The 12,935-nt window shown below is 43.4% G+C and overlaps 1 protein-coding gene across 1 annotated transcript; it reads left to right on the top strand.

Moving 5' to 3' along the window:
* The first annotated feature begins 103 nt into the window (after positions 1-103).
* Positions 104-4,306, top strand: LOC107691449 (C-type mannose receptor 2-like). Its single transcript, XM_016490043.1, has 5 exons — positions 104-179; positions 401-544; positions 826-1,017; positions 1,319-1,473; positions 3,974-4,306. The coding sequence occupies exons 2-5, from the start codon at positions 403-405 to the stop codon at positions 4,304-4,306; spliced, it is 822 nt and encodes a 273-aa protein (XP_016345529.1). The 5' UTR covers positions 104-179; positions 401-402.
* Positions 4,307-12,935: the final 8,629 nt, after the last annotated feature.

Raw genomic sequence — 12,935 nt, 5'->3', positions numbered from 1 at the left:
TCTTCTCTCATTTTTTTTTTTTCAAACTCAGTGGCATGTATTTATAAAGTATGTGTGTACTGCAGGTTTGCTAACTGCGTACAGCGCCACCCTGTGGATGGGCCTGAATGATTTAGATCTCAATGGAGGCTGGCAGTGGGCTGACTCCGCCCCTCTCAAATATCTAAACTGGGAAACAGGTGAGGCCACACCCCTTACAGCCCCACCCTCCTATAACCACACCCACTTGGACATTGAATCAGTATACTGTAGCTGACTGTATATTTTTTTCTTACATATAAAACACTATTTTACATTAAGACTTTTTCAAATTTTTTCTGCTGTCAGTGTTCTTAGAGCTCATTTGCATTAGGAAGGATGTATTTTTATCTGATTTGTGTCACGGATGTGTGTGTTGTAGAAATGCCAAGCTATGATGAGGAGGAAAACTGTGGAGTGATCAGCACCGATGCTCAGGGTCGCTGGCACAACCGGGACTGTTCAGTGGCTCTGCCTTACATTTGCAAGAAACGACCCAATGCCACACTCGACCCCTTCACCACAGGTATGTGTGCAGTGTGTGTATGCACATTTGCGGTCTGTGGTTCACATATAAATGTACAGAGCAATGTTACCACTGCTTGCACTTATTCTTTAAATGATTAAATATGACTTGATTTATTTCAGGGGTAAACTTTGTCTGGCCCAGCCATGCAATTTGAGTATCTTGCCCCAAAACTGCATGTTTTTCCTGCATGCTGAGAAGTTTTTAGTTTGGATTCTGCTGATCTACCTGAAAGTCTGCTTTGGTCTTGAGGATCTCACCTGTGTCTGTGTGTGAAACAGACTCCTGGGCAGATGACAGGCGGTACCAGTGTAATGTAGGCTGGCAAAACTTCCAGGTGGGCTGCTATAGGCTGAACTCAGACAACCTGGACTGGAGCTCTGCCCACAAAATGTGTCAGAAGATGGAGGCTAACCTTGTTAGCATCCACACCCTCCCAGAGCTTGAATTCATCACTAAGCATATGAAGAAAGGTATACACATGCAAATGTCCATTCATAAATATACAGAAACACATTTGCTTTATCAGTATTTTTGTCTTTCTGGTAAAAAAAAAAAAAGAAACAGTTTTTTCTTTCTCGAGCATAACCCTCACTAAATTTTGTTTATTTTAAAATAATACATAAAATAATCATAATAATATAAAAGTAATTTGCCAATGGGGTAAAAGTAAACTTAATTCAATATATATTCTCTGGCAACAGGTCTTAATATTTTATACAATTTGGCACAAGCTTCATGATGTTTCAGACTCTCTATTTTCCTGTGTCTTAGATATAGAGGAGTTATGGATTGGTCTACATGATACAGCTATGCAGATGAACTTTGAATGGACAGATCACACTCCAGTCATATTCACTTACTGGCATCCATTTGAACCCAACAATTTCCGAAATGTTAATGAGGATTGTGTCACCATCTGGGGGCCTGTGAGTATATACGCATATAAATATATAGGCCTATCAAAAGTTTGGGCTCAGTACGTTTTTTTTAATAGCACTTTCTTCAGTAAGCCACACAATCATTAATTTACATGTATGCATTTAGCATACACTTTTATTCAAAGCAAAGAACTAAAGAGGTACAAAAGCAATTTATGGATCCAAACATATTCTTAATGTACAATGCCAGGTTTATTTGACAACTAGATTAGGAAACAAGCTATAGAAGAGGAGAAATGCAAAAATAACTTAAAAAAAAAAAAGATTAACATATTTATTCACAATAAATTGATCAAAAATGATAGTAAAATATTTATCATTTTAAAAATTTTCTGTTTTTCTGATTCTGTTCTTTTTGAACTTTCTATTCAGCAAAGAATCCTGAAATGAATGTATCACAGTTTCAACAAAAACTTTCCGCAACACGTTTTCAACATTGATAATAATAAGAAATGTTTCTTGAGCATCAAATCATCACATTAGAATGATTTCTGAAAGATCGTGTGACACTGAAGGCCGGAGAAATGACTGCTGAAAATTTAGCTTTGGAATAAATACATTTTAAAAATATATTAAAATAGAAAACAGTTGTGTTAAATTGTAATAATATTATACAGTATTACTGTTTCATTAAATAAACACAGATAAGCATAAGTGACATAAGCATACCCGAACCCCAAACTTTTTAAATGGTAGTGTAGAACAAGCTTAATTGCCAAAAAGAAAAATATATATAGTGTGCAAAAAATATGAAAATACATTTGATAAAAATTAGTGCTGTCAAAATTAGCACGTTTACATTTTTTCAGTTTAACACATTGAAAATATTTAACACAATTAACGCAGGCGTGGAGCTAGGGCTGGCCACCCCACTCACAACTGCTGCTTCTGTCACTTTTTCGAAGTGCATTAAGTGCATTTATTCAGTCGCAGAACGACTGAGAACGGGAGACGTTTCAGACGCGCACTCCCAGCGCCAGGCAACGATACTGTGCTCGCAGCGTGTGCTCTTCAACTGCACGCACAAATGCGCCGCCGCGTGCTGTAGCCTGTATCATTTCATATCAAAACGCGAAATAAACAATGTGCATGCGACGTCGTGGTCAGTTAAGTCATGGAGTTACCAAAAAGGCGATTAAAGCTGTCTTAAAACTGTGCATGCATTATATGAGTTATGAGTCACATTTAAGAACATGTCTCTGAAATGGTTTTCAAAACTGTCCTGGAGCAGCCGTCTCACTCAACTCGTCAGCTCGTGTTTATTTTAGCACTTCAGTCAGTGAATACGCAGCCTGCAAAACAGTAAAATAAATATCAAAGAAATAATACAGTTAAACAAGAAAGTAGCCTAAATAAGAAAGTTAAATACCCTGTCTACAGGACGCGAGCTGCTCGGCGTGGCGCGACAAAATACTATAAAACTCATTATAATCAGTGATGCTACACTGGATGCGGCACGACACGACATGACAAATCCCCGACAGTAAACTGCCTCATTCTATTTTTGAGGTACTGACACCGAGTTCAAATGTCCTGTGTAGACACTAGACAGACTCAACCTGTTGTGACACGGCGGTGTCGCGTCCGGTGTAGACACAGTTCACTGTTCCGCTACTGTTATTGCTGTTATTACACTTGTATACAAAACTTCGTATTATGCTTGTTATAGAGTGCATGACGTCACGTGCACTACCGCCGGTGGCAGTAGACAACCACGGTGACGCAATTGTCACGGCGACTGTCACAGCCATACCGATCGGACCATTTTTGGTGGTTGCCACCAGCTGAACAATTCTTTACATGGTCCTTCGAGCCAGATTGGGCAACTTCTGAATTAATATAATGTCCATACATAGTGAGGAGATTAGTGATGCAACAGTTCGCTCCCGACGCCGAACGCAGATGCCAAGGTACCTTGATGACTATGAGGTTGATTATGTGCCAGAGCAGCGATCAGTACACACACCTTTAGACCACTCCAACGTAGGAGAACAGCTAATAGGGGCTACAGGAGGTCCATATCTACCTCACAACACCCTAGTTGCTGGCATTGATCACTTTCCTGCCTATGAGGGGAATCCACACTTCTCACCTGAAGCACTGAAGATGCGCCTCAAGGATCTGGAGAAAGAGAACCGTCAACTCAGACGCGACCTCAGTGAACACTCTGCAGCTCACACTCCAAGATCATTGTCTCCATCTCAACTATTTCATTCGACTAGACATTTGACGGCCAATATAGAGAATCGAATATCTACCTCACCGTCACACCACAGAGTAACGTCAACAAGAGATCAAAGAGATCCACGTTATGAAGGAGAAAGGTCAGTGAAAATCAGAGGATAAGTTGCACGCAGAACGTCAACGTGATAGAATAGATGAGATCATTCATGAGCTTCAGAGGATGAAAGCGAGTTCCAAGCAATCCAGATCAACTTCGCCATCGCCAGAGCGTGCAGTAACACCCCTAGACTCTGCCTTGCCTCAGGTAATTTACCCTGCATCTGAGCTGCTCAGCCGCAAGCGCTGGAGACACAGCCAGATATTGGCAGACCAGTTCTGGAGCTGTTATCTGCGTAACTACCTGCCCGGACTCCAGTCTCGCCAGAAATGGCAACAAGAGAAAGACAACCTGACAGTAGGGACAGTGGTTATGATTGCTGATCCACAATTCCCCAGAGCACTCTGGCCCATTGGGACTGTGAAAGCTGTCCAGGCCGGAGCTGATAATAAAGTAAGAGCTGCAGAAATCCAGGTCAAAAACAGAACCTACATCAGACCTGTTGTCAGACTTATTAAGCTCCTTTCACTCCCTGAATGACTGTGAGTACTGGCCCAAGATGCAAATCTGCAAGCACATTTGGGGGCGGCTGTACTAAACTGAGGGCCAGTTATTTAATGTTCATACAGTTCTTTGTATATGTGTAATGGTTAATTCGTTGTTGTTATTTAGTCAGGCGACAGTCACACGCCTATTGTTAGGACCCAGAAGGTGCAAAGGACCCGGATGCTGACGCAGTTCAGTACAGTTAGTATCGCCATTATTATTACTAGCGCGAGACGATCCTAACGGTGATGATAATGCCAGTTCTCCCGCAATATTGAGTAATCGCATGTGTGCGTGCATCAAAGAGTAAGTTTGTTGCTTCATTATACTGTGTTTACATTTGATTGTGAATTAGTCTTTTAAGACGTGCTTATCGCATCTGCCGAGCACATGTGTCTGTAAGCTAATCTCTAGCCAATCTTATACGATCGCTGCAAAGACATATTTTCAGTGTTAATGTCATAACAAGTGCGGATATTATTCATTTGCATATTGATGTTTTATCAGCGTGTATATTTATACTTTACTGTTGTTTCTCTTTCTAGAACCACACTTAATTAAAATGTTCAAGTTTGCAATGAGTGGTCTATGAGTGCATCTAGCATCTAGCTCCTCCTAAACGGACATCACTTAAGTTAATTGTTCTGATCGGACAATTTTTGGCACCGGGTATGTGGATTATGTGCCAGAGCAGCGATCAGTACACACACCCTCAGACCCCTCCAACGTAGGAGAACAGCTAATAGGGGCTACAGGAGGTCCATTACTGCCTCACAACACCCTGGTTGCTGGCATTGATCACTTTCCTGCCTATGAGGGGAATCCACACTTCTCACCTGAAGCACTGCAGATTCGCCTCAAGGATCTGGAGAAAGAGAACCGTCAACTCAGACGTGACCTCAGTGAACACTCTGTAGCTCACACTCCAAGATCATTGTCTCCATCTCAACTATTTCATTCGACTAGACATTTGACGGCCAATATAGAGAATCGAATATCTACCTCACCGTCACACCACAGAGTAACGTCAACAAGAGATCAAAGAGATCCACGTTATGAAGGAGAAAGGTCAGTGAAACTCAGTGAGGATAAGTTGCACGCAAGAACGTCAACGTGATAGAATAGATGAGATCATTCATGAGCTTCAGAGGATGAAAGCGAGTTCCAAGCAATCCAGATCAACTTCGCCATCGCCAGAGCGTGCAGTAACACCCTAGAGGGCTGATCATGCTGATGAACGCTACCATCACCCAAGGCATCCATCCTCACACTATTACAGCCCTACCTCCAAGCGACAGAGACCATTTGTGCCTTATCGTTTCTCATCGCCATCCAGTCAAGAGAGCACTTATCGTGGTCCAACCCCTACCATTCCTAACTTCACCAAAGAGGATCCATGTGAGTTCGCCAGGTTAAAGGTGGCTCTTGACAATCTCCTGCCTGCTGACGCTACAGAGCGCTTTAAGTTCCAAATATTGATGGACCACTTGAAGTTTGAGGAAGCATTGCTCATTGCTGACTCCTACAGTAACAGCAGGTACCCTTACACTCATACCATGCAGGCCCTAACAGAAGTCTATGGGCAACACCATCAACTTGCACTTCAATGCATTGCTGTTCTGATGGATGGACCCAGCATAAGAAGTGGTGACACCAGAACATTCAGGCTTTTTGCACTGAAAGTGCGGGCCCTGGTTGGAATGCTGGATCAGTTAGGAAGTCCTGGATGTACAGAACTGACTTGTGGGTCTCACGTCTCCCGTCTCCTAGCTAAACTACCTCACGATCTCCGAGCAAACTTTAAGAGGTATGTCAATCCACTCAAGACACCTATCCCTACCTTGCTTGAATTTGCAGAATGGCTGGAGTATGAGGTGAGGGTGCAAGAGGACTGTACCCAGTTCAGTATTGACCCTGGTAGAGAGAGACAGAGCTTCCGCAAAGACCAGCAAAGAGTGCCTAAAGGATCACACAAATCTACTGCCATCTTCCATGGAAGTGAGCAAAGTCCAGTTTCCAAGGCTGAATCGGTTTGCCGGAATACAGTTTCTGAGGTGAGATCAGTAGAGAAATCAAATAAATACTGTCCCTTCTGTAATACAACTCAGCACTATCTCAATCAGTGTTCAAACTTCAAGCTGCTGACCAAAGAGCAGATCGTTACATGGATCAGATCCAATCAGAGATGCTGGAAATGTGGGCGTGATCACCAAGCAGGTCAGTGTACTCTTAAGGCGAAATGCAAGAAGTGTCAAAGGAGACATCTAGAAATTCTGCATGAGGCCAACAATGAAATGAGTGCTAATGCTACCAAAGAAACAGGAGAGATCACCCAGTCTACCAGCACCACAATAGAAACTCTGTATGTCGATCGACCATCTGGCAGCAGTAGAGTGTTACTGAAATTGTGCAGAGTCATCATACGCAGCGGAGACTTTACACTGGATACATATGCACTGTTAGATGATGGTTCAAAGCGCACAATACTTCTCCATGAGGCAGCTCAGCTACTCAACCTCCACGGTAAGCCAGAAGACCTGTCTCTTCGCACAGTGCACCAAGACATCTGCATTATCCATGACTCCACACTATCATTCTCAGTGAGTCCTGCTACACAACCAGATCGCAACTTTGCAATCAAAAGAGCCTTCACAGCTGAGGAGCTTGGACTAGCACCTCATTCCTACCCAATTGAAACGCTCCAAAAAAGATATCGCCATCTCAGAGGCCTACCTTTTCAGTCAATTGACCATGCGAGGCCATTACTGCTCATTGGGTCAGATTACTCACAACTGATCATCCCCGTTGAGCCAGTTCGGTTGGGACCCCCAGGAGGTCCAGCAGCTGTGAAAACTCGTTTGGGATGGACACTCCCAAGGTCCATCAAAGTTCCTTGAACACATCCCACACACACAACAGTGCTTGTTCACATCTGCAAGCCTTGCACCTAATGATCTATTCAGTCAAGTTGAGCAGTTGTGGCAGATGGACATCTTGCCCTACCAAAATGAACGGCTTGCGACAAGGTCAAAGCAAGATGCAGACGCTATGTGCATGCTGGAGGAGAAAACAATGAGGGTTGAAGTTGAAGGTGTGCAAAGATACGCTACCCCCCCCTCCTGTGGAAAACTAGTCCTCCACCTCTAGCTGCTCCAAAGGAAGCAGTACTGCCTCATTTGCGAAGGATTGAAAATCAGCTGGCACAGAGCTTTGAGAAATCCCAAGTGTACAAGTCTGAGATGAACAAGCTGCTAGAATCAGGCTATGTGAAGAACATTCCTAAATCCACAGCTGTACAGACTCCAGGATGGTACATTCCACACCACATGGTCCACCACAACGGAAAGTACAGGATTGTATTCAATTGTTCTTTCAACTTCCAAGGGCTGAGCTTGAATGAATATCTTCTTCCTGGGCCAACTCTGGGTGCGACCTTACTGGGAGTATATTCTCGTTCACCGTTCCTGGTGGAATGATCTTCCCCCCCCTATCTGGAATGCTGAATCCCTGACAATTTTCAAGCGACACTTTTTCTTTCTCTTTACTTATTCCTTCCCTTTTCTAGCTTGTACTTATTTGAACAATGCCTAAAACTTGGTATTTCAAACACTTCCTGTGTCTGTTTGCCTCTTTAAGAAGAATCGCTTTATGTATTCCCCAATTGTAAGTCGTTTGGATAAAAGCGTCGGCAAAATGACTAAATGTAAATGAGAGTATGCAGTAGCCATTAGCAGCGACATAAGGGGGATGTTTCATCAGGTGCGTCTCCTACCAGAAGACCAAGCATTCTTGCGATTCCTGTGGCGAGACCTTAAACCAATCAACGCACCTGATGTCTACCAGTGGTCAGTGTTACCATTTGGCACCACGTGCAGCCCGTGCTGTGCAACATTTGTTCTTCGGAAACATGTTGCTGATTACAGCCAACCAGACAGTGAGGTACGAGTATCAGTAGATTGTTGTTTCTATGTGAACAACTGGTTGCAAAGTGTTCCCTCTCTTGAGACTGCCAGACAATTAGTGGATGATATGCGACATCTGCTGGCCGAGGGTGGATTTGAACTGCGCCAATGGGCTAGTAACACTCCCCAACTGCTGCAAAACCTGCCACAGCAAATCAGGTCAGAGAACCATGAGCTTTGGTTTAGTTCAGACAGGGCCGACCCCCAGGAGCGCACACTAGGACTCAGGTGACAGTGCAGATCCGACACCCTTGGTTATAAACATGGCCATGTCGTAAAAACTGAGCCCACTATGCGACACATATATAGCATCCTTTCCAGTCAGTACGATCCATTGGGATTCATCACCCCATTTACCACTAGAGCTAAGATCATAGTCCAGAGGCTCTGGGACAAAAAAAGAGAATGGGATGACCCTGAACTGCCCACAGACCTCAGAAATGCATGGCTCACATGGGAAGACGAGCTTCCACAACTTTCCTGTGTCACACTACCCAGATGCTACACTACAAAGGTAGATCCCTTGATCAGCTCAAGAAGTGTGCACACATTCTGTGATGCCTCAGAGCGAGCGTATGGTGCTGTAGCCTATCTCCGCACTGAAGATAGCAAAGGACAAATAGAGGTGTCATTCTTGGCAGCTAGATCACGAGTAGCTCCAAAGAAGCAGCAAACAATCCCCCGACTCGAGCTATGCGCTGCTCTAACTGGAGCACAATTGGCAGTAGTTCTGCAAAGAGAGCTCACACTAGATATCAGCAGTTTCAGATACTGGACTGATTCTACAACCGTTCTCAACTGGCTTCAATCAGAGTCATGCCATTTTAAAGTGTTTGTAGGAGCTAGAGTTGCGGAGATTCAAGAGCTAACTGATTCACATTTATGGTCCTACGTGCACTCAGACAACCCTGCTGACGATATTACTCATGGCATGTCACTGGCTCAGCTAGCCGAACCTACCCGCTGGAAGAATGGCCCAGAATTTCTGCAGAAACCTCCATCGTCTTGGCCCAAACTGCCCAACCTAGTGTCTTTGACACCTCAAAGGAACTGCGTAAACTAGTATCCTTCCATCTTCTAATAACTCAGGGTGACCAGCATTCAGTCTGGGAAGACGAGCTTCAACAACTTTCCTGTGACACACTGCCCAGATGCTACACTACAAAGGTAGATCCCTTGATCAGCTCAAGAAGTGTGCACACATTCTGTGATGCCTCAGAGCGAGCGTATGGTGCTGTAGCCTATCTCCGCACTGAAGATAGCAAAGGACAAATAGAGGTGTCATTCTTGGCAGCTAGATCACGAGTAGCTCCAAAGAAGCAGCAAACAATTCCCCGACTCGAGCTATGCGCTGCTCTAACTGGAGCACAATTGGCAGTAGTTCTGCAAAGAGAGCTCACACTAGACATCAGCAGTTTCAGATACTGGACTGATTCTACAACCGTTCTCATCTGGCTTCAATCAGGGTCATGCCATTTTAAAGTGTTTGTAGGAGCTAGAGTTGCGGAGATTCAAGAGCTAACTGATTCACATTTATGGTCCTACGTGCACTCAGACAACCCTGCTGACGATATTACTCATGGCATGTCACTGGCTCAGCTAGCCGAACCTACCCGCTGGAAGAATGGCCCAGAATTTCTGCAGAAACCTCCATCGTCTTGGCCCAAACTGCCCAACCTAGTGTCTTTGACACCTCAAAGGAACTGCGTAAACTAGTATCCTTCCATCTTCTAATAACTCAGGGTGACCAGCATTCAGTCAATGCATCTCAATATGACAACTTTCAAGAGCTTGTAGATGCAACAGTCAGATCCCTTCATGGGGCGGCCAGTCCCACAGACACTGTCACTGCTGACACATATAAGAAAGCCGAGCTCAGAATCATTCAGCAGTCTCAAATGGAGAGATTTCCTGACTAATATGCTCAGCTTCAAGCAGGGAAACCCATCTCCTCAAACAGTCGTCTAAAAACATTAGCTCCTGAATTCTGACATGCAGCTGATTAGAGTGGGTGGACGACTCCGAAGATGTCACCTGCTCAGCCCTGACATTCTTCACCCAATTGTCCTAGACCCAGTTCATCAAGTGACTAAGCTACTAATTCAGCAGTACGACGCACAGCTCCATCACCCTGGTACTGAAAGGGTCTTTGCTGAAATCAGAAGACGCTTCTGGATCTTGAGAGGTCGTCAAGCAGTTCGATCAATTCAACATCACTGTACTGAGTGTCAAAGGTGGCGTGGCAAGCCCAATATACCTAAAATGGCTGACTTACCCCCTTCCAGTTTAAGACTCTTCCAGCCAGCCTTTTACTCCACAGGCATGGACTGCTTTGGCCCATTTACCATCAAAATTGGGCGCCGGAACAAAAAACGCTGGGGTATCATTTATAAATGTTTGACCACAAGGGTAGTGTACATTGACCTTCTCTCTCAAGCCGACACCGACTCTTTCCTCATGTCTCTACGTCGATTCATCGCCCATAGGGGAAAACCTCATGAGTTGTGCTCTGATCAGGGTACCAATTTCAAGGGTGGAGATCGTGAGCTTAAGGATGCCTTCAACAATATTCATCCTCAGTTACAAAGAGAACTTGCCAAGCAACAAATTGACTTCCAGTACAATCCACCAAACTCCCCGCATTTCAGAGGATCCTGGGAAAGAGAAATCAGATCTGTTAAAGCTGCATTGTACACCACCATTGTTGCGCAAACTGTCACTGAGGAAATGCTCAGGACTGCCCTTACGAAAAAGAAGTTTATTCAAGTGTGCTATTGCCAGAAATAGCAACAAGAGAAAGACAACCTGACAGTAGGGACAGTGGTTATGATTGCTGATCCACAATTCCCCAGAGCACTCTGGCCCATTGGGACTGTGAAAGCTGTCCAGGCCGGAGCTGATAATAAAGTAAGAGCTGCAGAAATCCAGGTCAAAAACAGAACCTACATCAGACCTGTTGTCAGACTTATTAAGCTCCTTTCACTCCCTGAATGACTGTGAGTACTGGCCCAAGATGCAAATCTGCAAGCACATTTGGGGGCAGCTGTACTAAACTGAGGGCCAGTTATTTAATATGTTCATACAGTTCTTTGTATATGTGTAATGGTTAATTCGCTGTTGTTATTTAGTCAGGCGTCAGTCACATGCCTATTGTTAGGACCCAGAAGGTGCAAAGGACCCGGATGCTGATGCAGTTTAGTACAGTTATGATCGCCATTATTATTACTAGCGTGAGACGATCCTAACGGTGATGATAATGCCAGTTCTCCCGCAATATTGAGTAATCGCATGTGTGCGTGCATCAAAGAGTAAGTTTGTTGCTTCATTATACTGTGTTTACATTTGATTGTGAATTAGTCTTTTAAGACGTGCTTATCGCATCTGCCGAGCACATGTGTCTGTAAGCTAATCTCTAGCCAATCTTATACGATCGCTGTAAAGACATATTTTCAGTGTTAATGTCATAGCAAATGCAGATATTATTCATTTGCATACTGATGTTTTATCAGCGTGTATACTTATACTTTATTATTGTTGTTACATGTCCTCTTTTTGGACCTACAAAAATGCGTCCGGCCGGATTTCTTAATTGCCCAAAATGTCCGGGATTCGGCTGTTTTCTTAATCCCACTCCCGCTAAATCTCTGGCCATTGCCGCCTGCTCCCGCAACGTGTTTCGCTCCCCCGATTTTCGTGTCCACTCCTTTAAACATTCTAATATTGAATATAATTTTGGCGCATCAGGGAGCCGCTCTCAGGATGCGGTGTATTTAAATATTTTTGAATGAGCGTTTGCGCGGTTTACTTTCACTTTCGATTTCGCAATCACACGCATGTGTAAAGGGAGCACATCTTACAAGATACTCCAGCATGGCCTTGTCAGTCATCTCTACTTATTCTCGACCTGTGATCAGGCAAATCCGACTCCGGTAGCTCTCGTTAGATGCAGGGTTGCCAAGTCCGCGTTTTTTCCACAGAATTGGGCTACTTTTAAAGATTTTCCCAAGTGGGTTAAAGGTTTGAAATATTGCATAAATTACATTTGACTGAAATGCTTGTATTGAAACATTTTGCATTCTACCTATGATAAAACTTTCATGGACTTCTACATGAACTGTTCCCTCCTGGTGGAATGTCCTTCCCAGCTCAATCCAAGCAGCTGAGTCCTTAATATTTTCAAGAAATGGCTAAAAAAACACATCTCTTTCATCTTCATTTGACCCTCTAACTCTACTCTCTATTATAATGCTACTTCTAATTTTATTTGCTTGTTTTTTTTTTCAAAAAACTTGACCCTCTAACATTTGCAGTCTCTGTTCTATTTCTATTCTAACAAGAGCCTCTAACACTAGCATTCTCTATTCTTTCTCTATTCTTTCCACTTATTTTCTTTTTATTTATTATAAATAATTACCTTTTAACACTAGCATTATCTGTTCTTTTTCTGTTCTATTGAATTTTTATTTTTATTTTAAAATGACCCTCTAACACTAGCATTCCCTATTCGTTTTCTATTCTTTCTACTTGTTTTCTTTTTATTTATTATAAAAACAAAATAAACAAACAAACAAACAAAAAAAAACTTTGCTATGTATACTGTTAGGTGAAGCCCCGCCCACGAACCCCGCCCCCTACTGTCCTTTTTTTGGAAAACTCAAATA

Source organism: Sinocyclocheilus anshuiensis, unplaced genomic scaffold, assembly GCF_001515605.1.
Source record: "Sinocyclocheilus anshuiensis isolate Anshui unplaced genomic scaffold, SAMN03320099.WGS_v1.1 scaffold106, whole genome shotgun sequence".
NCBI classification, from domain to species: Eukaryota; Metazoa; Chordata; class Actinopteri; order Cypriniformes; family Cyprinidae; genus Sinocyclocheilus; species Sinocyclocheilus anshuiensis.
This window is presented reverse-complemented; position numbering and strand designations above follow the sequence as displayed.